This window comes from Thalassophryne amazonica, chromosome 9 (assembly GCF_902500255.1).
Source record: "Thalassophryne amazonica chromosome 9, fThaAma1.1, whole genome shotgun sequence".
In the NCBI taxonomy this organism is placed as follows: Eukaryota; Metazoa; Chordata; class Actinopteri; order Batrachoidiformes; family Batrachoididae; genus Thalassophryne; species Thalassophryne amazonica.
Genome location: NC_047111.1, coordinates 61458830 through 61484232, shown reverse-complemented (window position 1 = coordinate 61484232; position 25403 = coordinate 61458830). Strand labels below are relative to the sequence as shown.

Sequence of the window (25403 nt, the reverse complement as noted above, 5' to 3'; positions counted from 1 at the left end):
TCAAGGTCTGGTGGAAATATACCTTGTGAGTGTTACAAATTTTGTAATTGATTTCCTTCAGTTTGCTGTGTTGACTTACTGCATGTAACATCAATAGTATACAAATCATGAGTGTGAAACGTCCGGGATTAAAATCAGCACCTCCAAATCCGAGGCCATGGTTCTCAACCAAAAAAGGTGCTTTGCCCTCTTCAGGTTGGTGGAGTGTCCTTGCCTCAAGTGGAGGAGTTTAAGTATCTCTGGGTCTTGTTCACGAGAGAGGGAGGGATGGAGCGTGAGATTGACAGACGGATCGGTGCAGCATCTGCAATGATGCGGTCGCTGTATCGGACCGTTGTGGTGAAGAGAGAGCTGAGCAGGAGGGCAAAGCTCTCAATTTACCGATCGATCTACGTTCCGACCCTCACCTATGGTCATGAGATTTGGCTCATGACTGAAAGAACAAGATCGCGAGTACAAGCGGCCGAGATGAGTTTCCTCCGCAGGGTGGCTGGGCGCTCCCTTAGTGATAGGGTGAGGAGCTCGGTCACTCGGGAGGAGCTCAGAGTCGAGCCGCTGCTCCTCCATGTCGAAAGGAGCCAGCTGAGGTGGCTCGGGCATCTTTTTTTGGATGCCCCCTGAACGCCTCGCTGGAGAGGTGTTCCGGGCACGTCCCATTGGGAGGAGGCCCCGGGAAAGACCCAGGACAAACTGGAGGGACTGCGTCTCGCAGGTGGCTTGGTAAAGCCTTGGGGTTCCCCCGGAGGAGCTGGGGGAGGTGTTTGTGGATCGGGAGGTCTGGGCGTCTTTGCTTGAGCTGCTGCCCTCGTGACCCAACCTCGGATGAAGCGGAAGAAAATGGACGGATGGAACATTCCATTTTTCAAAGAATTAAAATATTCTTTCCATTGCATGAATGGAAAATATTATTTATTTTATGTGACACCAATATATCTGTGTCATTTGATTACTTAATAAAAATACACAGGTGTTTTTTCTCGGAGCACAAAGGGGAGGGCATCAGGACCCAGCAGTTCTCTCTGCCCCGATGGACTCGCTGATACACCACCGACTTCAGTGGTAGCAAGAGCTGCCATGCTGAGGAGCTCAGCAGTGTGTGTGTGTGTGTGAAAACATGCCGGTTTTCTTCAATCCAGTGGGGGGTGCCACAACAAGAGCTTGACCAATTCTTCACAGGACTTCAAGATCTGCTACAAACGTCCCTGTGAACACTGTGGCTGCTGGATTTAGCTTCCTCATATCATGGAAGCATTTTTACGAGACACTAACGGAGCTGTGCAAGCTTACTGATTTTACGAGTCAAAAGCATTGCGGTGTCATGAAGACTTGCAATAGTGCGAAATGAATGGAAGAAAATGCAAGGATATTAACAAAAATGCATGCTATACTAGTGAAGTCAGCTACGCCAAAGCACAAATAATGAATGTCATGTCACATCGAATCGACCAATCAAATAGCAAGGACCTTATTCAGGTGTCATATAAAGTACAATAATTCACAGACAGGTAGAGCTACACTGTGTGAAATTACCCTGACAATGCTTTCTTTGGCCTCCATGTTCAGTTTGCTCTTGAGCTCCTTGGCCATCTGGGGGTAGAGGAACTGATTGAGCGCCCTCTCTATGGCTAAGGTCCGCTGCCTATTCCACTCCTGCACCTGGTGACTGAACTCATCCCTGTAGTAGAACTGCTTGATCTCATCAAAGTATGTTTGGTCTCCAGCATACCTGAAAATAAGGAAAAGGGAAGAACAGAGATTACACAAAGAAGCACCTGAGTCAGAATTCAAACATGCCATGCTCTATTGATAAGGATATGGATTAAGCCATTCTCCTTTCTTTATGTAACTTACCCTTTGACCCCTATAAGGTCAATAGAGATGTTAATGGTGAGCAATTTTTCATCTTCTGCCAGGCACATCTTAAGGAACTGTTCCCCATTCAGTTCTTTCACAGGTTTGTTTTTAAGGTACTTGAAAGAGTAGGCAAAATGAGCCTCATCTATCTCCTACGGTAAACAATGGAATAGCAAAACATAACCGAATGATCAAACATGCACACACTCACTGAAACATATACAAACAGAAAAGCATTTGCTTATGGCAGTCATAAACCACAGCTGGTTTATATAAAGTAAGTGCTCAGCACAAAATCTGTCCATACCTTTTTGCCCTTTTTGGTTGGCTTAATGTTGATCTTGGCCCTCTCCTGGAAGGTCTGTCGGAGGACATGTCTGACTAGAGGTTCCCGGGCAATTTGCATAGCCACCATATACCTGGTTCCTTCAAGCACCGCCTCGGGGGTCGTGAACTGACTGCAGACATAATCCTTGGCCAGCTCGAGAGGCTCAGCAGGGAACTGTTCTGTCTCATGGCGCTGGTAACTGTCCCTCAAGTTCTCTCCAAACTGCTCTGGAGTTAATCCAAACTTTTTGGCCAAGCCATCTGCAGTAGAGAAGAAACAGAAAGGATGTCTTTGGACTGGGTTTATTAATTTTCAATCAATCAATCAATCAATTTTTTTATATAGCGCCAAATCACAACAAACAGTTGCCCCAAGGCGCTTTATATTGTAAGGCAAGGCCATACAATAATTATGTAAAACCCCAACGGTCAAAACGACCCCCTGTGAGCAAGCACTTGGCTACAGTGGGAAGGAAAAACTCCCTTTTAACAGGAAGAAACCTCCAGCAGAACCAGGCTCAGGGAGGGGCAGTCTTCTGCTGGGACTGGTTGGGGCAGAGGGAGAGAACCAGGAAAAAGACATGCTGTGGAGGGGAGCAGAGATCGATCACTAATGATTAAATGCAGAGTGGTGCATACAGAGCAAAAAGAGAAAGAAACAGTGCATCATAGGAACCTCCCAGCAGTCTACATCTATAGCAGCATAACTAAGGGATGGTTCAGGGTCACCTGATCCAGCCCTAACTATAAGCTTTAGCAAAAAGGAAAGTTTTAAGCCTAATCTTAAAAGTAGAGAGGGTGTCTGTCTCCCTGATCTGAATTGGGAGCTGGTTCCACAGGAGAGGAGCCTGAAAGCTGAAGGCTCTGCCTCCCATTCTACTCTTACAAACCCTAGGAACTACAAGTAAGCCTGCAGTCTGAGAGCGAAGCGCTCTATTGGGGTGATATGGTACTACAAGGTCCCTAAGATAAGATGGGACCTGATTATTCAAAACCTTATAAGTAAGAAGAAGAATTTTAAATTCTATTCTAGAATTAACAGGAAGCCAATGAAGAGAGGCCAATATGGGTGAGATATGCTCTCTCCTTCTAGGCCCCATCAGTACTCTAGCTGCAGCATTTTGAATTAACTGAAGGCTTTTTAGGGAACTTTTAGGACAACCTGATAATAATGAATTACAATAGTCCAGCCTAGAGGAAATAAATGCATGAATTAGTTTTTCAGCATCACTCTGAGACAAGACCTTTCTGATTTTAGAGATACTGCATAAATGCAAAAAAGCAGTCCTACATATTTGTTTAATATGCGCTTTGAATGACATATCCTGATCAAAAATGACTCCAAGATTTCTCACAGTATTACTAGAGGTCAGGGTAATGCCATCCACAGTAAGGATCTGGTTAGACACCATGTTTCTAAGATTTGTGGGGCCAAGTACAATAACTTCAGTTTTATCTGAGTTTAAAAGCAGGAAATTAGAGGTCATCCATGTCTTTATGTCTGTAAGACAATCCTGCAGTTTAGCTAATTGGTGTGTGTCCTCTGGCTTCATGGATAGATAAAGCTGGGTATCATCTGCGTAACAATGAAAATTTAAGCAATACCGTCTAATAATACTGCCTAAGGGAAGCATGTATAAAGTGAATAAAATTGGTCCTAGCACAGAACCTTGTGGAACTCCATAATTAACTTTAGTCTGTGAAGAAGATTCCCCATTTACATGAACAAATTGTAATCTATTAGACAAATATGATTCAAACCACTCAGCCCTTAAAGCACAGTTTTGTGGCTGAACTGTGTAATGTATGATTGATATTGTAACACTGACTTTGCTGTGTGCAAAATGTCTTATGTAAAAAAAAAAAAAAAAAAAAAGAAAGAAAAAAATGGGGGGGGGGGGGGGGGGGGGAGTACGACTAACCAAGGCCTACACTCTGACAGATGCTGTACATATCTCTGCGAGAAGCCAGCTTGAGGTCAGGTCCTTTTTGTTCTTCCTCTTCCTCAATTTCCAGCTCCTCCTCCTCACCTAAAAACATATGAAAGGTATTTCCATATTTTCAAACAGGCCCAAGCCTCCATTTATTTCAGTTAATGCAATCCATCTGAAAACAATCCCATCCACCCTCTCCTCTTACCATCTTCTGTCACTTCTTTAATCTTCTTGATTCTCTTTTTGTTGGCCTTTGCAGCATTCTGCATCTTTGGGATGTCTCGGCCATAGTACAGAAGAAAGTGGTTGTACACGTCACTCAGCTCTTCAAGAGTCTGAACATCTTTCAGTCTACAGAAAGACATATAAACAGGTCACAATATAATACAAGATCGTGGATAAATATTGCTGACTAGGCAAGTGTTGAGCACTCTTGCAACATCATCATATATCTGTAATTTCACGCAGCCATTACTGAATAACACCAGTCACAATACAGTAATAAGTCTTCAATGATACACCTCTCCATATCTGCGGTGTCCAGAGGACGGATACCATCAGCCAAAGGTTTGTCAGGGTCAGCAGAAATCTGCTCAAACTGATATGACTGCATTTTCTCAAATAGACGGGTCAGGTTCTGCTTCCGGGTTTTCAGTTGAGTCCACTGGTAAACAGAGGGTTGAAAATAAAGATCAAGAAAATTATTTAAGGGACACACACACACACACACACACACACACACACACACACACACACACACACACACACACACACACACACACACACACACACCATCAATATAAGCAAATTAGTTTATGCCCATTTGACCTGCCTAATTAAACATTTATGATACACTTGAAATGCAAAGCATCAATATTGTACTCAAAGAGTATGTGAATCCTAATGATTATTGTATACTCAGACGTTTTAATGTTTTAGTCCACCGGAAAATCCATGCTGTGAAAAGCCAGCAGCATCTGTACCTTTTCATCCCATTGCCACACCTTCCACAGATCATTGATGTTTAGCTCTGGCTCCACATATTCCTTTCTATAGAAAGCTATGAAAGGAACCTAAAAAAAAAAAAATATAATAAAGACACACCTCAAAAGAGCACAAAGAATTTACAAATGATACAGTTAATTTTATTAAAACATCACAGTAGGTATGGAAGAGGACTGTGGAAAAGAAAAATTATATGCCTTAAATGAGGCATATAATTTACCTCAAACTGTTGATTTCTCATGAAGTTCAAAGCCTCTTTGATCTTGGCAATTGTGCTGGGACCCTTCCTGCTGAAGTTTGTGGTTGTTCCTCTGTCTAGATAATCTGTACTCTCCTGTTTTACAGCACAGAAATATACAAAGAGTTGTTAGATCATCCATCTATTTTCCATACCTGATTACTCCAATTAAGGGTCACAGGCAGGGGCGTGGGGTGGAGAGTCATTAGATCATACCAATAAATAAATAAAATAAATGTTCATGTGCTTTGATTAATTAGACATAGCAGACCATATATAGCAGGATGGAAAATTATGCATGTGCACCAACAGCCACCTGACATGGAACCCACTGGACTAATTTTAACTCTGAAATACCAAAAAATGGAAAAACTACAGTTGGGTGAGCATGCTCCCTGTTAACCAACCAATTATCTAACCAAAATAACAGGGGAAAAAAGTGAATAGGGGTTTTAATATTTTGTCCACAGTCAAATCTGAAACATGTAAGAGCTGTACATTAAGGTGAATTATCTGACAAAAAGAATATTGCCTAGCGTAAAATCAAAGGCAACTGAAGGTGATCTATAGCCTGGGCATGCACATAATACCACACTATATGAGTAGGAAAATCTTATCTCCCTTTTCAGAGTTATTTGGTACATTAATAGACACACAAGGCGACAACACCCTTCATCACTGCTGGTGTGCAGGGTAGTAATGTCTGATTTTGCTTTTAAAAGAAATAATCCTTACCTGCATGGAGATTGTAAGTGTGGAGAAGCCATGTCTGAAGATCCACTCAGCTTCCTCTTCCAGTTCATCATCCTCAGCAGGTTTAACCGGGATGGCTCTTAACTGTAAGACAGAGAACAAATTTCATAAATCCTCAGCAACTGCATCAAATCAAGACTCTTTACATCTACATTGTGCAGCAAACGAAATTGTGAACTAATGTTTATGACAGCTGAATGAATATACGTGGGCAGCCCACTTAACCTAAAATCATGAATTAAATCCCTTTCACACAAGTAAATGTTAGTTACATGGAAAATAATCCACCCCATCAGTATTCATCATGTAATGTATGTTTCTGCAAGCCTGTTTAATCAATGTGAGCCTACCTTGAAGCTCTAAGTCTGAGAACTGCAAAGACGTAAATAGACAGACACCCCCCCAAAAAATAAAAATAAATTGAATAGCACCAAGTCGATACGATACGATACACTTTATTGTCCCTTCCGGGAAATTTGTCTTAGACTCCAAGAGCTGCACAAGTAAAAAGTCAAACTGCCATGACATAATTACATAACTCATACAATTTACATAACTTAATACACACATCAATCATACATATCGCACATCCCTAATACACATATCCAAATTACACATGCCCGTATTACACAGCGGTCTCCCATAATTCATGCATATTGCACATATCCCTAAAAACACATACCCCTATTGCACAGCCATCTCCCACATATGGTTAAGGAAAATACTAACAGTGAATAAATAACACTAAAATAACAATGCCACCATGTCATTAAAGCATAAGTCTATTAAGTCTATCCTGTACTGGAATTGACCAACACTGCAAAAAATAAATAAATAAAATTTAACTGGCAATTTTTTTTTTTTTTTACAGCAGTTTTCTATTTTATTTTAATCCGATACAAAACTATCAAAATACAGTCAAGTCTGGAAGCATGCACTAATCTGAGCAAATTTTCGTATCTGCAGATACCAGTAATTAACTTTTTAAGCTTTTATTTGTTGATCCATATATTTTCCTGATATAACTGTGCATTCCTAATTAGAATTAGGAACTTGACAGGACGGGATGGGACAAGATTAATACAGTCTTGTACTACTGGCTCCTCATTTTCATGTAGTGTTGACTGCAGTATCTGTAACAGATGGCTCATTCTGCTTCTGGGGCTTGAGATGAGTCCAGTGGTACAGTACTGTACACTGTGTGATACAGAAAGCGCTGAAAACACTGGAATCATGTATTTACATATACACACCTGGAACCTCTCAGGCATGTCTGTAGAGCGGATCTCATTGTCCTGGTCGGTCATGTGACTGCTTTCTAGCTCACTGGGCTCATATATCTCAAAGATGCTCTTCCTCCCCTGCCTCCTCTTAGTCTGTTTCTTGGGTCGGTCCCAACTTTCTTCATCTTGGTCTTCTTCTTCCTCCTCACCCTGGTCATAAGCATCTGCAACAAAGTCGGCAAACTCGAAGTCGCCCCCAAAAATCTCCTGGGCCTCCTGCAGGGCTCTGTAGGAGGACAAAGGGTGATAGCAGAAACAACTGAAATGTCATATCTTCTTTCTCATGTTTCCAACAGAAGCTATACCATTGTTCAAATCTGGTGATAAGCATGTTCTTTCAAACTACAGGCCAATCTCATTGTTACCACAGTTTTCAAAAATTCTGGAAAAGATATTTGTAAAGAGGTTGAAAGATTTCTTAACTAAACAATGCATTCTTAGTGAACATGAGTATGGTTTTAGGAAAAATCGCACCACTTCATTGGCTTTGGTTGATTTTGTTGAACAGGTTACAAATGCAACAGAGAAGAAGAAATATGCCGTAGGAGTTTTTTTTTAATTTGCAGAAAGCATTTGATACCATAGATCATACCTTACTATTGAATAAATTACAGAAGTATGCTATCAGAGGCCTGGCCCTTGATTGGTTAACTAGTTGTTTACAAGACAGGTACCAGTGCGTTCATTTTGGGGGGATAAACTCTGAATTTTTGAGGATTTCATGTGGGGTGCCAGAAGGTTCAGTCCTTGGGCCGTTACTGTTTTTATTGTACATTAACCCTCTGGGGTCCGAGGGCATTTTTTGGACAGTTCACTCGCCTGGCATAAATGTTTTGTTATTGCTGTTAACAGCACTCCCTGCATCTCACAATCAAGTTTTATGTCTCTTTTTTTCAGGACAACCTGTGCTATCAGAATATATATGTTTTTGTTGTGTTTTATAAGTGTAATAAAGGTTTACAATCAAAAATAGGCAAGGAATAAATAAAGCGAAAAATAATTTTCCACACACATTTATTCAAAACACACAGCAAACTATAATAAACAACTGTTTTGACACTTTGAGGTCTTGTGGGAAAGACAAAAGGATTCAAAACAATAAACACAAATGCACATTTTGAACAATATATACAAAATGGTCTATGCATTTTGTTGTCCATCGATATGGTAAACATTGCTTTACGCAGAGAAAGCAACAGAGTTATCCAGTAACATTCACATGCAAAACAGTGGAGCAATCCTGATAGTTACACACTCTTTGAGCACGTGAGATTGTTATCAGAGGCTCTCCGTGTGCTCCTGCTTTCACTGATCGCTGTGCGTAATGGCGCAGGGCACACTGAGTATGTACTAATAGTATGTACTCATTGGAGCACCCAGGGGGCTATTCAAATGGGCCAACTAGTAACATATCACTCCTGAAAACAATCTTTGGCTTTTCACGTGAGGTAAATCTGCCCTACGATTGGATTTTGGAAAACCACGTGACGTGAACGAATTCCTATTGGACACTCACATTGTGCACGTCATCACACAGCTTCTATGAGGAGTACAAAGATGGCCGATGGCTGGCTCGAAAGTCCGCGGAGTTAACTTTTCAGCAAAAAAAAAAAAAAGTAAGTTTCTATCTCATATCATTCAAAAGTTATTTATAATTTAGTAAAGCTTGGTCTTAGCCGTTGTATAAGACGGCGTCGGCCCCAGAGGGTTAATGATATTGGGTTGATTTCTAAGTTTGAGAGATGTATTTTGTTTGCTGATGACACAACTGTGTTTGGTAGTGGGGATCATTTAGGACAGCTCCTGGACATGATGGAGAGGGAACTACAAACACTGGTTTGATTTAAATAAGTTACTGCTTCATTTGGGTAAAACCAAGTGTATCATATTTGGAAATAAGCCCAGGAACTTAAGTAGAAATTTATTATTGAATGATGTCGAAACTAAAATGGTAACTGAAACTAAGTTTCTTAGTGTTTTTATCGAAGATTAAGTTGGAAAACCCATAAATTATGTTAAATCCAAAATCTCAAAAGCCATTGTGATTTTGTACAAAGTACAATACTTCCTCCCCCAGCACTCATTGGTTATGTTTTATCATTCTTTGCTTGTTCCATATATGACTTACTGCAGTGAGGTATGGGGAAATACATATAAAACAAATATAAATCCAATATTTCTGTTACAAAAGAAAGCTATAAGAGTTATAAGTAAAAACCATATCAGGAGCCAACAAATCCGCTGTTCACTTGTTTGCACATTTTGGAATTTTGAGACTTAGTTGATTATTTTACGATACAGTTCATGTATAAAGTTACAAATGAACTCTTATCTCAACATGTCCAGGAATTATTTAAAATGAGGGAGTCATGTTATCATCTGAGAGGCATTTCAGTATTTGACTGCTTAAAGTATCGTACTACTGTTAAAAAAAAAAAAAAAATCATTGTGTATCTGTTAAAGAGGTTAAAATCTGGAATGACTGCCCTGATAGTATTAAATTATCTGGTAATTTGGCTGGCGTGAAAAGCTCTTATAAAAAATAAAGTTGGTTATCATTGCATGATAAATTAGATAAATTGTTTTTGTCTCTGTTCTTCTGTTTAATCTGTGTGTCATACTGCTAATTGTTCTGCTATGTTTGGATGTTTTGGTATATTGATTAATCTACAAAACATTTTGCTCGTCTTCCTGTCCTTTTCTTTTTTATAGCTGCTGTTATGAGTGCATATATATGTGTATATGGCAACTCGTGACAGATGTGGGTGTTTACAAGCCTTTGCTTCAGTCCACACCCTTTTCACCGCACACAACCGGGAAACTGTTTTTTTTTTTTAATTGTTTGAGATTTTGTTAGCTTTTGTTTTTCTTTGTTTGGTTTTGTGAGAGATTTCTGTGTTAAATTTTTATGTGTGTGCCAAATAAAAATTCAAATTCAATTTAAAATTCAAATTCAAGCTTGATGTTTTTATGGTTTTCCAACTTTTGTCAGTGTTATATGGACTGATGCATCAGCTCTTGAGTTCTTCTAGGTCAGTTAATTCACCAATGCAATGTATACGAGTCAAGACACTCACGCATCTGTGTATCCAGAGAATTTCTTGCCCCTTTTCTTAGTGATGGGTTGGCCATCATCATCAACAATGAAATCATCTATATCTGTAAATCAAGAGTACAAATAATTTTTAAAACATAATAAGTGCAGGACACAAACCCTTTAGAATTCAAGTGCAGGGATATTTTTTAGATCCAATTTATTTTCCAAAGAAGGTTGAAAATGACCTCCTCCAAACCAGTCTCGCAAATTTTTCTTAACATGGGGTAATGAGTTTTAAGTGAATCTTTAAAAGAAAGGATATTTTAACTCCCTCCCATCTAAATTATATCCAAGTGTGACACAACAGCATTACAGAATCATGAAGACAATTCTGTTTCTTGCCGTTGCTACTCGTATCACCAGTCTCAGGTAAGGAACTTCGATTTCTATATTGTGAAGACTTTTTGTCATCATGCACAATTGCATTTTACCAAAATAACCCAGCTTTTAACAAAAAAAACTAATGACATACAGTACATCCAGAAAGAATTCACAGCGCTTCATTTCTACATTTTATGTTACAGCATTATTCGAAATTGGAGTAAATTAATTTTTTCCCTTAAAATTCTACTCACAACACCCATAATGACAAGATGAAAAAAGTTTTTATTTTTGCAAATTTATTACAAAAATAAAAAACTAAGAAATTCACACCCTTTGCTCAATACTTTGTTGAGCAGGTTTTCATCCAGGATGTCTCTGCACATTGCTGTATTCATCTTTCCCTCAATACTGACTAGTCTCCCAGTTCCTGCTGCTGACAAACATCCTCACAGCATGATGCTGCCACCACCATGCTTCACTGTAGGGATGGTGCCTGGTTACCTCCAAACATGATCCTGACATTCACGCCAAAGAGTTCAATCTTTGTCTCATCAGACCAGAGAATTTTGTTTCTCACAGTTTGAGAGTCCTTCAGGTGCCTTTTGACAAACTCCAGGTGGGCTGTCATGTGCCTTTTACTAAGGAGTGGCTTCCGTCTGGCCACTCTACCCTACAGGCCTGATTGGTGGGTTCTCCTCTCATCACAGAGGAATGCTGGAGCTCTGACAGAGTGACCATCGGATTCTTGGTCACTTCCCAAACTAAGGCCCTTTTACCCCAATCACTTAGAGTTTAAACAGGCAACCAGCTCCAATTAAGCTGTAGAAACATCTCCATGATGATCAGTGAAAACAGGATGCACCTGAGCTCAATTTTGAGCTTCATAGCAAAAGCTGTGAATGCTTATGTACGTGTGATTTCTTCGTTTTTTTATTTTTAATAAATTTGCAAAACTTTCTTCAAAAACTTTTTCACATTGTCATTATGGCATACTGCATGTAGAATTTTGAGGAAAAAATGAATGTCATTCATTCGGAAATAAGCCTGGAACATAAAATGTGGAAAAAGTGAAGCACTGTGAATACTTTCCACAAGCACTGTAAGGCTCCAGCCTTGCCCTGAAAAATTGATCCATGATCCATACAAGACCCCCCCCCCCCCCCCCATTTCAGAACTCATATAAGCTGTGGCTTAACTGCAGAGTGTATGTACAGTAGTGTTCAGAATAATAGTAGTGCTATGTGACTAAAAAGATTAATCCAGGTTTTGAGTATATTTCTTATTGTTACATGGGAAACAAGGTACCAGTAGATTCAGTAGATTCTCACAAATCCAACAAGACCAAGCATTCATGATATGCACACTCTTAAGGCTATGAAATTGGGCTATTAGTAAAAAAAAAAAGTAGAAAAGGGGGTGTTCACAATAACAGTAGCATCTGCTGTTGACGCTACAAACTCAAAACTATTATGTTCAAACTGCTTTTTTAGCAATCCTGTGAATCACTAAACCAGTATTTAGTTGTATAACCACAGCTTTTCATGATTTCTTCACATCTGCGAGGCATTAATTTTGTTGGTTTGGAACCAAGAGTTTGCTTGTTTACTAGTGTGCTTGGGGTCATTGTCTTGTTGAAACACCCATTTTAAAGGCATGTCCTCTTCAGCATAAGGCAACATGACCTCTTCAAGTATTTTGACATATCCAAACTGATCCATGATACCTGGTATGTGATATGTAGGCCCAATACCATAGTAGGAGAAACATGCCCATATCATGATGCTTGCACCACCATGCTTCACTGTCTTCACTGTGAACTGTGGCTTGAATTCAGAGTTTGGGGGTCATCTCACAAACTGTCTGCGGCCCTTGGACCCAAAAAGAACAATTTTACTCTCATCAGTCCACAAAATATTCCTCCATTTCTCTTTAGACCCGTTGATGTGTTCTTTGGCAAATTGTAACCTCTTCTGCACGTCTTTTATTTAACAGAGGGACTTTGCGGGGGATTCTTGCACATAAATTAGCTTCACACAGGCGTCTTCTAACTGTCACAGCACTTACAGGTAACTTCAGACTGTCTTTGATCATCCTGGAGCTGATCAATGGGTGAGCCTTTGCCATTCTGGTTATTCTTCTATCCTTTTTGATGCTTGTTTTCCATTTTCTTCCACACGTCTCTGTTTTTTTTGTCCATTTTAAAGCATTGGAGATCATTGTAGATGAACAGCCTATAATTTTTTGCACCTGCGTATACGTTTTCCCCTCTCCAATCAACTTTTTAATCAAACTACGCTGTTCTTCTGAACAATGTCTTGAACATCACATTTTCCTCAGGCTTTCAAAGAGAAAAGCATGTTCAACAGGTGCTGGCTTCATCCTTAAATAGGGGACACCTGATTCACACCTGTTTGTTCCACAAAATTGACAAACTCACTGACTGAATGCCACACTACTATTATTGTGAGCACTCCCTTTTCTTTTTTTTTTTTTTTTACTAATAGCCCAATTTCATAGCCTTAAGAATGTGCATATCATGAATGCTTGGTCTTGTTGGATTTGTGAGAATCTACTGAATCTACTGGTACCTTGTTTCCCATGTAACAAGAAATATACTCAAAACCTTGATTAATCTTTTTAGTCACATAGCACTACTATTATTCTGAACACTACTGTAAGTGTGATTTTTATGTCATGTGACTTGTTCTTAAAGTGGTAACTGCATTAATTGTGATGTAGTTCAGGTAAAATCAGTTTGAGTGGGGGAAAAAAAAAATCCAGAAACCGTGGAAATGTCACATGCCTGAATCCAACAATTAATTATGCAAAACATTGAACACCTTTATTTCATTAAAGACCACAGACAAAAGTTCCTTTTTGTCATTACTCATTATTTTTCAAAATAAAAAGTAAAGTAGAATTTTTTTTTGCAGATCTGAAAAATGATCCGATCCGTGGCTTAAAAACCGTATCCAATCTCTGTGATCTGTGACATCCCTGCTCATAATGCAGAAAGTGATGAGTATTTGTGGTTCAGGTGAAAGCTACAACATGTCCCTAATGAATATTTAAGATTTTTTTTATTTATTTATTTTGCATTATTTCTGTTACAGATCTGAAAATTGTAGAATTACTGCTCTACCTGACTCCTCATCCTCTCCCTCGACGTCATTATCTGCTTGTTGGAAAGCCTCATCAACGGCCTCGCCCTCCTCCAGCTCGCCTTCTCCATCCCCGTCTCCGTGAAAGATCTCATCTGCAATCAAATCCTTTTCGTCGTCATCCTCATCATCTTCGTCCATTGTTCTTACACGCTCATATTTCTTCTTCTGTTACAAGACATACACAACATTATCATGCTTATCTTAAACTTTTTAAGCTTAAAATGATAACACTAATACATATAACAATAATATTTGAAGCTAAAAGCAAAATCATGGCAGAAATACAGAATCCTTACTCTCCGTTTCACTTTAACACCCAGATTTTCCTCAATTAGATCAAGATCATCATCATCCAGGTAATCATCGTAATCTGAAAACATGATGAAAATTGTTACTCAGATGGAAAAACCTTTTAAAATTTAAAGAACATACAAGCAATACACACATATCCTGATTTCAGTACCACATGTATTTTACAGGGTTCTCAGCAGGACTTTTTCTCAGCATAATGGGATGGAAACATCACATTAAGAAGCCGGGGGTTCGTGGATTGCTTAGGCTAAAAAACAAACAAACAAACAAAAAAAAATGATGGCTTTACTTAACAAAATTAGAACCTCAAAATGCAGGCAACGGTGTTTCAGAGGGATATAAATGTAAAATGTTACTTTGATCCCAGCTACCCCTATAATACTTGCGCCTAGAGCGCTGCTGCGCGGCTGTGCTCAGACTGGAGCACTGAGACACCAGAGTAAGTTCTCTCTGACGGAATGGAGGATGTCTCATTTTGGGGAAAGGTTTTGGTCGGTTGTAGTTTGCCTGTTTTACAACATTTGGAAAGAGGTGTCATTTGATTTAAAAATGGCGATTCGCTGTGAAGTTATTGATTGTGGAATGATCTGTCTTTCCACCTCGGCAGAGAGCCGCATCAAATCCCACAAAACACACGGAGTTGAGGATATTATCATTACTATTATTGTTATTATTTTCACAAGGGACACTAACTTTAGTTTAGGAACCACAGAAGCGGGGGATATTCCAGTCCACAGCAGAAAATCGTGTCGTTTAGCTGCTCCACAAAAAAAGGCACGTTAATGATGAACGGATAAAAACTAACTGTGTGAAGTGGGGGCGATTCTGGCAGAAAAAGAGTTTCGTTTAGAGACTTTAATCAGCAGAAATGGCTTTGGTACAGGCTGATGAATAAATTGTGGATACGCTGCTTCTACATCAGAACCACGGCTTCACAATCAACATAGAGAAATTATTATTTTCCCATTACCCACCGTCCAAAACAACATAACAGCCCAACTGCAGTGTAATTTTTTTATTCTAACAGCGTAACAGACAGTTACGCTGTTATAATGCTGGTGAGAACTCTGTTTTAGCCATAAAAACTTCACTGATGAAAGAGGAATGATGATAGTTTTGCTCATAGTGCTTATATTGTCAAACAAGGAATCTCTGAAACTGTGGCACTTTCAACACATGGTAATTTATGAAATCATCCCATGCTTAAACTACAAACTATAAAAAGGTGCACAAGAAGCAACTGTTTTACTCTCCTTTGTAAACTTGCTGTAATTCAAAACAAAACGCTGATGAACTTACTGCGCTTTTTACGTCGAGGCCTTACTTCCTCTTCTGAATCACTGCCCCCTCCACTCTCACTCCTCTGAGTACCTTCCTCCTCCTCATCATCATCAATGAGCCCACGTAAATTGCCCTGCTCATCCTGGTCCTCTGTATTTTCATCATATTCCTCTTCATCTGTTGAAAAATACCAGTTGCTGGTCCATAACCCACATCAATACAGAATGAAATACAAACAATTAAAATATTACCATCATCCTCCATAAACCTCTGGGTCTTTTTGGGCTTTAAGTCCTTGTCACTAAATTCTTCCTCTGATAACTCAGCCTCACTCTCAATGAAGTCCGACATGTTTGCTGTTCCTGGGGAAGAAATGCATAATACTGTGTAATCACACTTGTTTTTAGTAGCAGCAGCCCAGTTTTTCCAAAACACACACACATAAATAAATAAATAATGAGAAGATCTGTGCCCAACCTCAAAAAATTATACCCTTCAATCTACTAGGTGTGTAACAATGCATTGTAAATCATGATAATCATAATCACAAAGCCTGTATTAATGTGCTTGGTTTCAGTGCGGAAGGTTCCCGGTTCAAACTCCACCCCTGCCACATTTTTCCATCTAATGTGGAGTTGCGCCAGGAAGGGCATCCGGTGTAAAATGTGCCAAATCAATATGCAAACCCACCTTTGATCTGCTGTGGCGACCCTGAGTGAAAACAAGGGAGCATCCAAAGAGATTTGCTCATAAAATAGTACTGTAAAACCATGAGAGGTAGAGCTCAACCCATATATCAGTTGGCCAATCTGCTGATATGATCCTTTGACAAAAATGTTATTTTTACAGATATGAAAACTTGTATTTTACAGAATAATCAATGCAGAAAAACACTGTGTTGGAAATGGTGTCACTGTGTAGCTTATCCAGCACAGGACACTCCAATGACATTGTTTATAACGCTGTCAAACATGGCTGCAACCTTCATGACCCCTTAAGCCCCTTTCACATTGGTGTATTCGCAGAGCTGCGTATTGCGGCATTGTGTTTCATTTAAATACGCCCGAAATGCAGGCATACTCAGCCTTTTTCTGTGTTCGTGGATATGCTTGCAGCTGCGTGGGTTCGCTTTTTAATGTGTGCACACAGTTGCGTGTAGCTCTTGCCGCTATTTAAACCCAGTTCACTCCTGCCGGCTGTGCAGAACACATCACTGCACTTGGAAAATAGTGGACTGTATCATCAGGTTTTTACAGTTTCATTACTGCCACATACGTAGCCAAAGCTGCGACTCAGAAACAGAGGCATTTAACATTATTATTATTATTTTTATTATTATTATTTGACTTGGTGGATCATTTTCATTGTGTACAGATGCTGCTGAGTCTGGCTGTGGTAAAGGCTGCCATGAATGAAGCGCTGTGACTTGTTAAACTTTTAAAGCTCCGGCTGCTCCGATCAGGTATGCTGAAGTGATCAGATCTGATCGCTTGATGAGCGCACCAACATGCAGTGAGTGCGCTTTTATTTTAAAGTCACAGGTTTGATCAGACACAGACAGAAAAAGACAGACAGAGACAGAAACACACAGGCACTGTGGGCTGTGTGATCATGCTCTCATGTTCTCAGCTGATTCCCCTGGATTGCACACACTCAGTTTTTGGTTGTGTACAGGAGCACCGTGTTGCACAGACTTGCACGCAGTAATGCTGTGCAGACCTGCTTAAAACTGTGTTCAACACTCTACGCCGAAGAAAATTAAAACGTTTAATTTCTTCCATCCTACGCACATAGCCCTATGAATACACCAATGTGAAAGGGGCTTTAGTCACATCAGCTACAAGAGACAGAGGCAAAGCAACCAACTGCCTTTCATTTTCAGTTAGAGTGGGCATTTTACAGCGGCAAGAGGGAGCTGCTCACTATGCTGACCGCTAAGTGGGGCAAAAACACACAAGTAGTCTACAAACGCTGAGTGACACGACACAGCGACTGCCAATCTGGGTGAAGGCAGTGTGACGGCAGCGTGACGTAAAATGTTATGAATCACTGCCATTTTTATGTATATAACAGAAGGTATATCGGTATTGTACATTTTTTTTACTCCCCAGTATTGGTATCGTAATCAGCTTATTCACGCCTACAAAACGCATAGGCCCCCGCCTCTAATAAATAAACAAACAAATAAATAAACTAACTAATAAAGTGTCTACAAGTGTGGACCAAGAAGGCCCTATTTATGACCATTTCCACTATCTTCTGTTATATAAGGACTGAGTGGATCCTTGTCATTTGATTGGTGGATTGTATGTCACGTGGCATGGATTATTCATACTATACGAGGTCTATTAGAAAAGAAACCGACCTTTTTATTTTTTTCAAAAACTATATGGATTTGAATCACGTGTGATTGCGTCAGACAAGCTTGAACCCTCGTGCGCATGTGTGAGTTTTTTCACACCTGTCGGTTGCGTCATTCGCCTGTGGGCAGGCTTTGAGTGAGCACTGGTCCACCCCCCCTTGTCGGAATTCCTTTGTCTGACTTCTTCCTGAGAGACTGGCGCTTTGCTTGATCAAAATTTTTTCAGGAACTGTAAGGCACATCCAAGTGGACACCATTCGAGAAATTCAGACGGTTTTCTGCGAAAATTTTAAAGGCTGATGAGAGCGTAAGGAGTGTTAATATCGCTTTAAGGACAGCCCATGGCGCCGTCGTCAGCCTGTTCCGAGCTGAAAACTTCCAAATTTAAGCCTCTGTTGACCCAGGACGTCGTGAGAGAACAGAGAAGTTTCAGGAGAGGTCGGGATCAGCAGTTTATCCGGACATTCCACTGTTAAAGGAGATTTTGTAACGAAAGATGTGCGGACGGATTTGCGCGTCGGGACGCAGCAGCTCATGGCGCGACGCCACAGAGAAACACCTCCGTGTTGATAACCATTCCTAAGATTCAGGCGGTTTTCGATGGCTTTCAGTCGAGTGAGTATCCGAGAAATTGTTTAACAGCTGGGCATGTTCAAACTTGTCCTGTAATGCTTCCAACGGAGGTGTTTTGCTGTGGCGCCACGCGATGAGCGGCTGGGTGCCGACGCGCGAATCCATCCGCACGTCTTTCATTACAAAATCTCCTTTAACAGTGGAATGTCCAGATAAACTGCTGATCCCGACCTCTCCTGAAACTTCTCTGTTCTCTCACGACGTCCTGGGTCAACAGAGGCTTAAATTTGGAAGTTTTCAGCTGGAAACAGGCTGATGACAGTGGCTCGGGGCGCGGCGCGCCGTGGGCTGTCCTTAAAGTGACAGTAACACTCCATAATCTCTCATCAGCCGTTAAAATTTTCACCGAAAACTGTCTGAATTTCTCGAATGGTGTCCACTTGGACGTGCCTTACAGTTCCTGAAAAAAATTTGATCAAGCAACGCGCCAGTCTCTCAGGAAGAAGTCAGACAAAGGAATTCCGACGAGGGGGGGGTGGACCAGTGCTCACTCAAAGCTTGCCCACAGGCGAATGACGCAACCGACAGGCATGAAAAAACTCAAGCATGCGCACGAGGGTTCAAGCTTGTCTGACGCAATCACACGTGATTCAAATCCATATAGTTTTTGAAAAAAATAAAAAGGTCGGTTTCTTTTCTAATAGACCTCGTATGCCGTTGTGTTTCAGTGACCATGCAATAGTATTTTAGCATGCAATTTTGATGCTCTATGAAATTTGCTATTGCACACCCTGACCACTGCACATGCTCACAATACTGGGGCCGGCGTTTAGCTAAACATATCAGAGTTTGTTTTGCTGACGGATGACAATTTGAAAGAGCTAACTGACTGTGCTAATTCTTCTAACACACACACACACACACACACACACACACACACACACACACACACACACACACACACACACACACACACACACACACACACACACACACACACACACACACACACACACACACACAAAACAAATCCACTCCACTGTAAGCAGTCTGGAGGCATGAAGAGCTGTTAGGATGAAAAGCAGGACAAATTTCTGATGTGATTTCTCGCTGGAATGAGGCACAACACAAAGTCTTTTTTTTTTTTTTGGAGATACACAAAGTCAGTGCATGGCATCACAGAGTACATCGTCGCAATTTTGGACTCCTATTTAAAGTTCATGTTGGACTGCTAAGCACCAGTGGAACACCAAAATGTTTTCTGTTGTTTATTAATTAATAAAATATCAAATGACAAGGATATATTTTCCCGTTAGGGGTCGCCACAGCAGATCAATCCTTTCCATCTCACCTTGTCCTCTGTATCTTCCTCTGTCACACCAACCACCTGCATGTCCTCCCTCAGCACATCCATAAACCTCCTCTTTGGCCTCCCTCTTCTCCTCCTGCCTGGTGGCTCCATCAACCGCCCCACCTGAGCTGTCCCTCTGATATGTTCATTCCTAATCTTGTCCATTCTCGTCACTCTCAAAGAGAATCTCAACACCTTAAGATATATAAAACAAATGAATGCTTTTTTATTCTTTTAGTGGTACAAATATTTGGACCGGACTGAAAGGCACAGGACGCACAGGCACAGTAGCCGAAAATATCACAGGAGTGTGCAGAAGCCCTGAAGAAACCCCCGCTTGTGTGGTTGCTGTATCACTTTATTACGTTAGTAAGCCATATATATATTAATTTATAACATAAAACTGTCAAAAGGGTTAAGAAATGTGTGTTAGGATGATTGAATATATCATTAGGGCAGTAAATTGATCAGTCCATGTGAACGCTGCGAAGATCACTGCTGTTGCTGCTGCAATCACGTACCGTCGGAAATTACATGACTTTTTTGTTGATTCAAACTCAGCAGTTGTTTGTGGCAGGAGAGTGGTTTTCATTTTATTTTTGGTAAAATAATTCACTGTATCCACACAAAAGATTAATTCTGGCCTATATAAGGTGCCTACCCACATAAAAAAATCCAAGAAACAGGCTGTAATTTCCAAACGTACATGAATGCAGCAGCAGCGATCTGCGCAGCGTACACACAGAATGATCAATTTACTGCTCTGATGATATAGTCAAACACCGTTATACTTATATTTACTACCACCCTTGACAGTTTTGTGTTATAAATCAATATATATGGCTTAGTAACGTAATACAGTGATACAGCAGCTACCATGGAACACCAGCGTTTTTTGTTTGTTTGTTTTTTCAGGCCTCCTGTGCACTCCTGCGATATTTTCAGCTCCTGCACGTCCTCGCGCCTTTCAGTCCAGCTGGAATATTTCATGAGGTGAAAGATGGAACGTACCATACAACGAGATAAAGCTGTGTTGAATGGTGCATTCCACCAGTGTAATGTAGGCAAAAGAACAGTCAGGTCCCGAGTAACATAACGTAATAAGTTACTTTCCACAGATGGTAAAGAAGCAACAAAATGCATTACATTTTTTTTTAAAGCAGGGAGTGGTAATGTGCAAGAGTTACGCTTTTGAGTAAAGACCCCAACACTGTTTACCACACTATTACTATGTCCTAATGACTGATGTAAACGGCGTCCACTGTACTTGAACATGCTCATTGCTCCAGTACAGTCACTCGCCCAGTCCGGATCATTGCCTGTTCCAGATCACTGTAGTTTTTGAGCCGCCGTTTCTCGTAATCAGCGTGAATAAGCTAATATCGGTACCAACGGAGAGTCTGATGTTTTGTCTACAAACGAACACAAGCTTGACCGGATCCAGCCATCCTTGTGATCAGCAGAGAAATCAAAACATCCCGGTGTCTGCGGTGTGCACGCTTTTTCTCACTAACTCATTCCTGCAAGTTTTAAAGTAACGATCTCTAAAATGTAGCAAAGGTGAGTTAGCCATTCGGTGTTTTTGGTTCTAGAGTGGGAAAATACTTACTTACTTGGGTAGAAAATGTCAGTGTGTTATGTTCTGCTGTTTAATTGCTGCATGCATTTATCTCCAACGCGAAAATTTGCCGGTTGTGGATCACTGAAGCAGCAGCCTCGTTTCTGGAGTTGTGAGTCATGTGGACTTTGGTGGTCATCTCAACATCACGAATGGGCACGAATGTGGGGGCTTTTACTTTTTAATTCGGGAGAAATCTCACCTCCACACTTCATTTTTTGCTCATAAAAATGTATAATGGCGCCTTTCGAAACTAAGTAAATTCTCATTTAATAAGTATAATTTCTATCATTTTATGTTCAAAACACATTCTCGGGCACAGTGTGTATCATTCTGTATCATCTCCAGTCAGATGCCAGGAATGCCCCCAAAGTGACACATTTCTGGCAAATGTTTGCACCACACATAATGTGGCTTCACACTTTAAGTAGAACTGCTACTCCACCCAGATGTTTTCAGCTAAATAACATCCAAATACCCAATACAACAATACACAATTAAAGGACATTCAGCTGCATTATGGCTCCGTATAGCAGGACTTGAAAAAAGGTGATCCGGAACTGGGCAACCGTCTGTATCCATCCTTTGACTTGTCTAGCTGGAAGTGGTTGGAAGAGTGATGGTTTGTATAAACACACTGACTTGGACCTGTCATCCAGCTAAAGGGACGTGCAGCCAGACACCATTAAATGACAAAATTCACAATATGTTCACCTCTCGATGTTCGTGATGCAGAGTTACTCCCAAAGTGCTGTTTGTAAGAACGAGAACGTGTGGTAGCTACCAACAATAACAATGTAGTTACAAACTGAAGAATGCTGCAGTGCGCGCACACTGACAGGCAGCACAAATCGTCAGGTTACCAACATAACGGTGTTTCCCGCTGTCTCACAGTTGGTGAGCAGTCCACCATCAAGACCTCTGCGGTCATTTTAGTCATTACACGTTAAATGCTAAAAATTAGCAATAAGCTAAGAGTACTAGCACACAGCACTTAGCGATGTATAATGAATTGACGATTATTTCGCAATCCATTACTAACGTCAACAGCGCTCAAACTGTTTACTGAAAAACAAAACAGACTAATTTCAATCGGGAAAAACAAAGCTGGAGGATGAAAACAAGGCCTGTATCCATATCTGTATATTAGCCTAGCAATGGTTAGCTGGAACGAATGTATTACCAAATTATTTTCAAATTTCTACATAGGACAAATAAAAAGACCACAATAAAATGATACTTACACATCTAACAGCGGAGGTACACTCCGTAAATATGTGACGTTTTACCGATACTGTGTTGTGTTTTGTTTTTCAAAAGGTTGCAGTTGGACAAAATGTCCGACCGTAAGGAACAGCAAGCGACCGGAAACACGTGACCTGACGACATGCGCAGCTCTCAAATCACGTGGCTTCCGATCAGCGCGAGCGGTTTTGCCCCGAGGGGAAGTCACGTGATTTCAAAGCGCTCTCTCTCGCTCTCTCTCTCTCTCTCTCTCTCTCTCTCTCTCTCTCACAGCATGTGTTACACAGAGCAAAAAAAATTTAAGATGAACATACATTCTAGAGTAAATAAATCTGTAAACAGGAGATGTGGGATTGAAATAATAGTAAAAAATGCGCTTCCAGTGTAAAATATACTCAGCCACATGGGGTGTGTAGCCAGTACATTCTGAGTGCCGGTCCCAAGCCCGGATAAATGAGGAGGGTTGCGTCAGGAAGGGCATCCGGCGTAAAACAAGCCAACCCAGCTATGCAGACTCAGAATCGAATTCCCATTCCGGATCGGTCGCAGCCCGGGTAAACAACGTCCGCCACCGGTGCTATTGCCCAACAGGGTGCCAGTGGAAATTGGGCTACTGCTGGGCGAAGACGACGAAGAAGAGGAGGAAAACATTGCCACGAACAGCGGAAGAAGAAGAAAACTAGAAGGGTGGAAATGAGAGTGGGGACTTTGAATGTTGGTAGTATGACTGGTAAAGGGAGAGAGCTGGCTGATATGATGGAGAGGAGAAAGGTAGACATATTGTGTGTGCAAGAGACCAAGTGGAAGGGAAGTAAGAGCAGGAGCATCGGCAGTTGGTACAAGTTGTTGTACCATGGTGAGGACAGGAAGAGAAATGGTGTTGGGGTCATTTTAAAGGAAGAGAAGTTAAAAGTGTGTTGGAGGTTAAGCGAGTGTCTGACAGGGTGATGAGTGTGAAGTTGGAAATTGAAGGGGTGATGATGAATATCATCAGTGCATATGCCCCACAGGTAGGTTGTGAGATGAAGGAGAAAGAAGGTGGAGAGTGTGCCCAAGCATGAAAGAGTGGTGATAGGAGCAGACTTCAATGGGCATGTTGGTGAAGGGAACAGAGGTGATGAGGAAGTAATGGGTAGATATGGTATCAAGGATAGGAATGGGGAAGGACAGATGGTAGTTGATTTTGCAAAACAGATGGAAATGGCTGTGGTGAATACCAACTTTAAGAAAAGGGAGGAGCACAGGGTAACATATAAGAGTGGAGGAAGGTGCACACAGGTGGACAACATTCTTTATAGGAGAAAGAAATCAGAGACTGCAAGGTGGTGGCAGGAGAGAGTGTCGTTAGACAGCATAGGATGGTTGTTTGTATGATGACTTTAGAGGTAAAGAAGAAGAAGAGAGTGAGAACTCAACAAATGATCAGATGGTGGAAGCTGAAGGAGGAAGCGAGCAGGTGAGAGAAGCACTGGTTGTTGGGGAAGCAATTTTGGACAACTTGAAAAGTACTGCAGATGTGGTGAGGAAGACAGTTAGGACAGTACATCTGGACAGTGGAAGGAAGACAAGGAGACTTGGTGGTGGAACGAAGAGGTCCAGGAAAGCATGAGGAGAAAGAGGTTGGCGAAAAAGTTTTGGGATAGTTTTGGGATAGGTTAAAAAAGCTGACAGGCCACAGGCCCTTCTCTTATTGTGCATGTTTTGTGGAACAATCCCCCTTCAGAGATAAAATGATAAGATCACGTTCAAGTCCAAACTAAAGATGCATCTATTCATCCTGTCATCTGACTAACATACCAGCGTAGTATGGAGTTATGCTTCCTCTCCTTTTAATTCACATTATTAACAATGGAATAGGTCTCAGTCTCACTACATTTAAATTCTGGGTCTGACACACAGCGCGGGCTGCTGGCGACCACCTTAGTAACCTCTCTGCTTCCCTGTTGACTTACTGCTGGTGAACTAATACCTTTGCTGCAGTTATTTCCGACCGACGGATTCTGCTCTTTTTCTCTCTGTCCAAGGCACTGATGAGACCTTTAATGGATGCTGGACCTGCACTCGAGGATGTCGGACTGCCCCAGGAAGTCCTACCTTTTTTTAAAACCTACCTATCCAACCATCTAAAGACCCAAGATAGGCTGCTTTTTAATTTCAGTGAAGGACTTTGTTTTTGTTCCTCTTTTGTTTTTCTGTTTTCTGTTTCTCCTGTTTGCAAAAAATTAGCCAAATTTGTAAAAACATGGTAACTGTTAGAATGGCCTAAGCAGTGGGTCATGCCTCTGAGTCTGATCTGCTTGAGGTTTCTTCCTCATTATCACCAGAGGATGTTTGTCCCTTACTATGTTGCCTGTGTACATGCTCAGAGGGGTTGGTAAGGTTAGATGTTACTCATGTGAAGTGCCTTGAGGTGGCATTGTTGTGATTTGGCACTATATAAATAAAATAAATTAAACTGAATTGAGTATGCTTGTTTCTCAAACAGAATACCCCTGGTTTACAGCTGCCTTTACCCCATTCTTATTTATTATTATTATTATTATTATTATTATTATTATTATTATTATTATTATTATTATTATTATTATTGTTGTTGTTGTTGTTGTTATTGTTATTATTATTATTATTATTATTATTATTATATGCAAAATGCTGTAAATTTAGTATTTTCTATAAGGGTAT

At 40.7% G+C, this 25403-nt stretch overlaps 1 protein-coding gene across 1 annotated transcript in view; it reads right to left on the bottom strand.

The window, feature by feature from the left end:
- Window positions 1-22873, bottom strand: part of supt6h (SPT6 homolog, histone chaperone and transcription elongation factor) — a 45361-nt gene extending 22488 nt beyond the window's left edge. The window contains exons 1-16 of the mRNA XM_034178192.1: window positions 22721-22873; window positions 15824-15934; window positions 15591-15749; window positions 14276-14349; window positions 13958-14144; window positions 10472-10553; window positions 7365-7620; window positions 6094-6195; window positions 5341-5454; window positions 5099-5188; window positions 4637-4779; window positions 4321-4466; window positions 4104-4211; window positions 2162-2442; window positions 1852-2006; window positions 1531-1726 (exon numbers count right to left, since the gene is read on the bottom strand). Coding sequence (XP_034034083.1) covers window positions 1531-1726; window positions 1852-2006; window positions 2162-2442; window positions 4104-4211; window positions 4321-4466; window positions 4637-4779; window positions 5099-5188; window positions 5341-5454; window positions 6094-6195; window positions 7365-7620; window positions 10472-10553; window positions 13958-14144; window positions 14276-14349; window positions 15591-15749; window positions 15824-15923 — 2193 coding nt within the window. The 5' untranslated portion in view covers window positions 15924-15934; window positions 22721-22873. The remainder of the gene's footprint in view (window positions 1-1530; window positions 1727-1851; window positions 2007-2161; window positions 2443-4103; window positions 4212-4320; window positions 4467-4636; window positions 4780-5098; window positions 5189-5340; window positions 5455-6093; window positions 6196-7364; window positions 7621-10471; window positions 10554-13957; window positions 14145-14275; window positions 14350-15590; window positions 15750-15823; window positions 15935-22720) is intronic.
- Between the last annotated feature and the right edge of the window lie 2530 nt (window positions 22874-25403).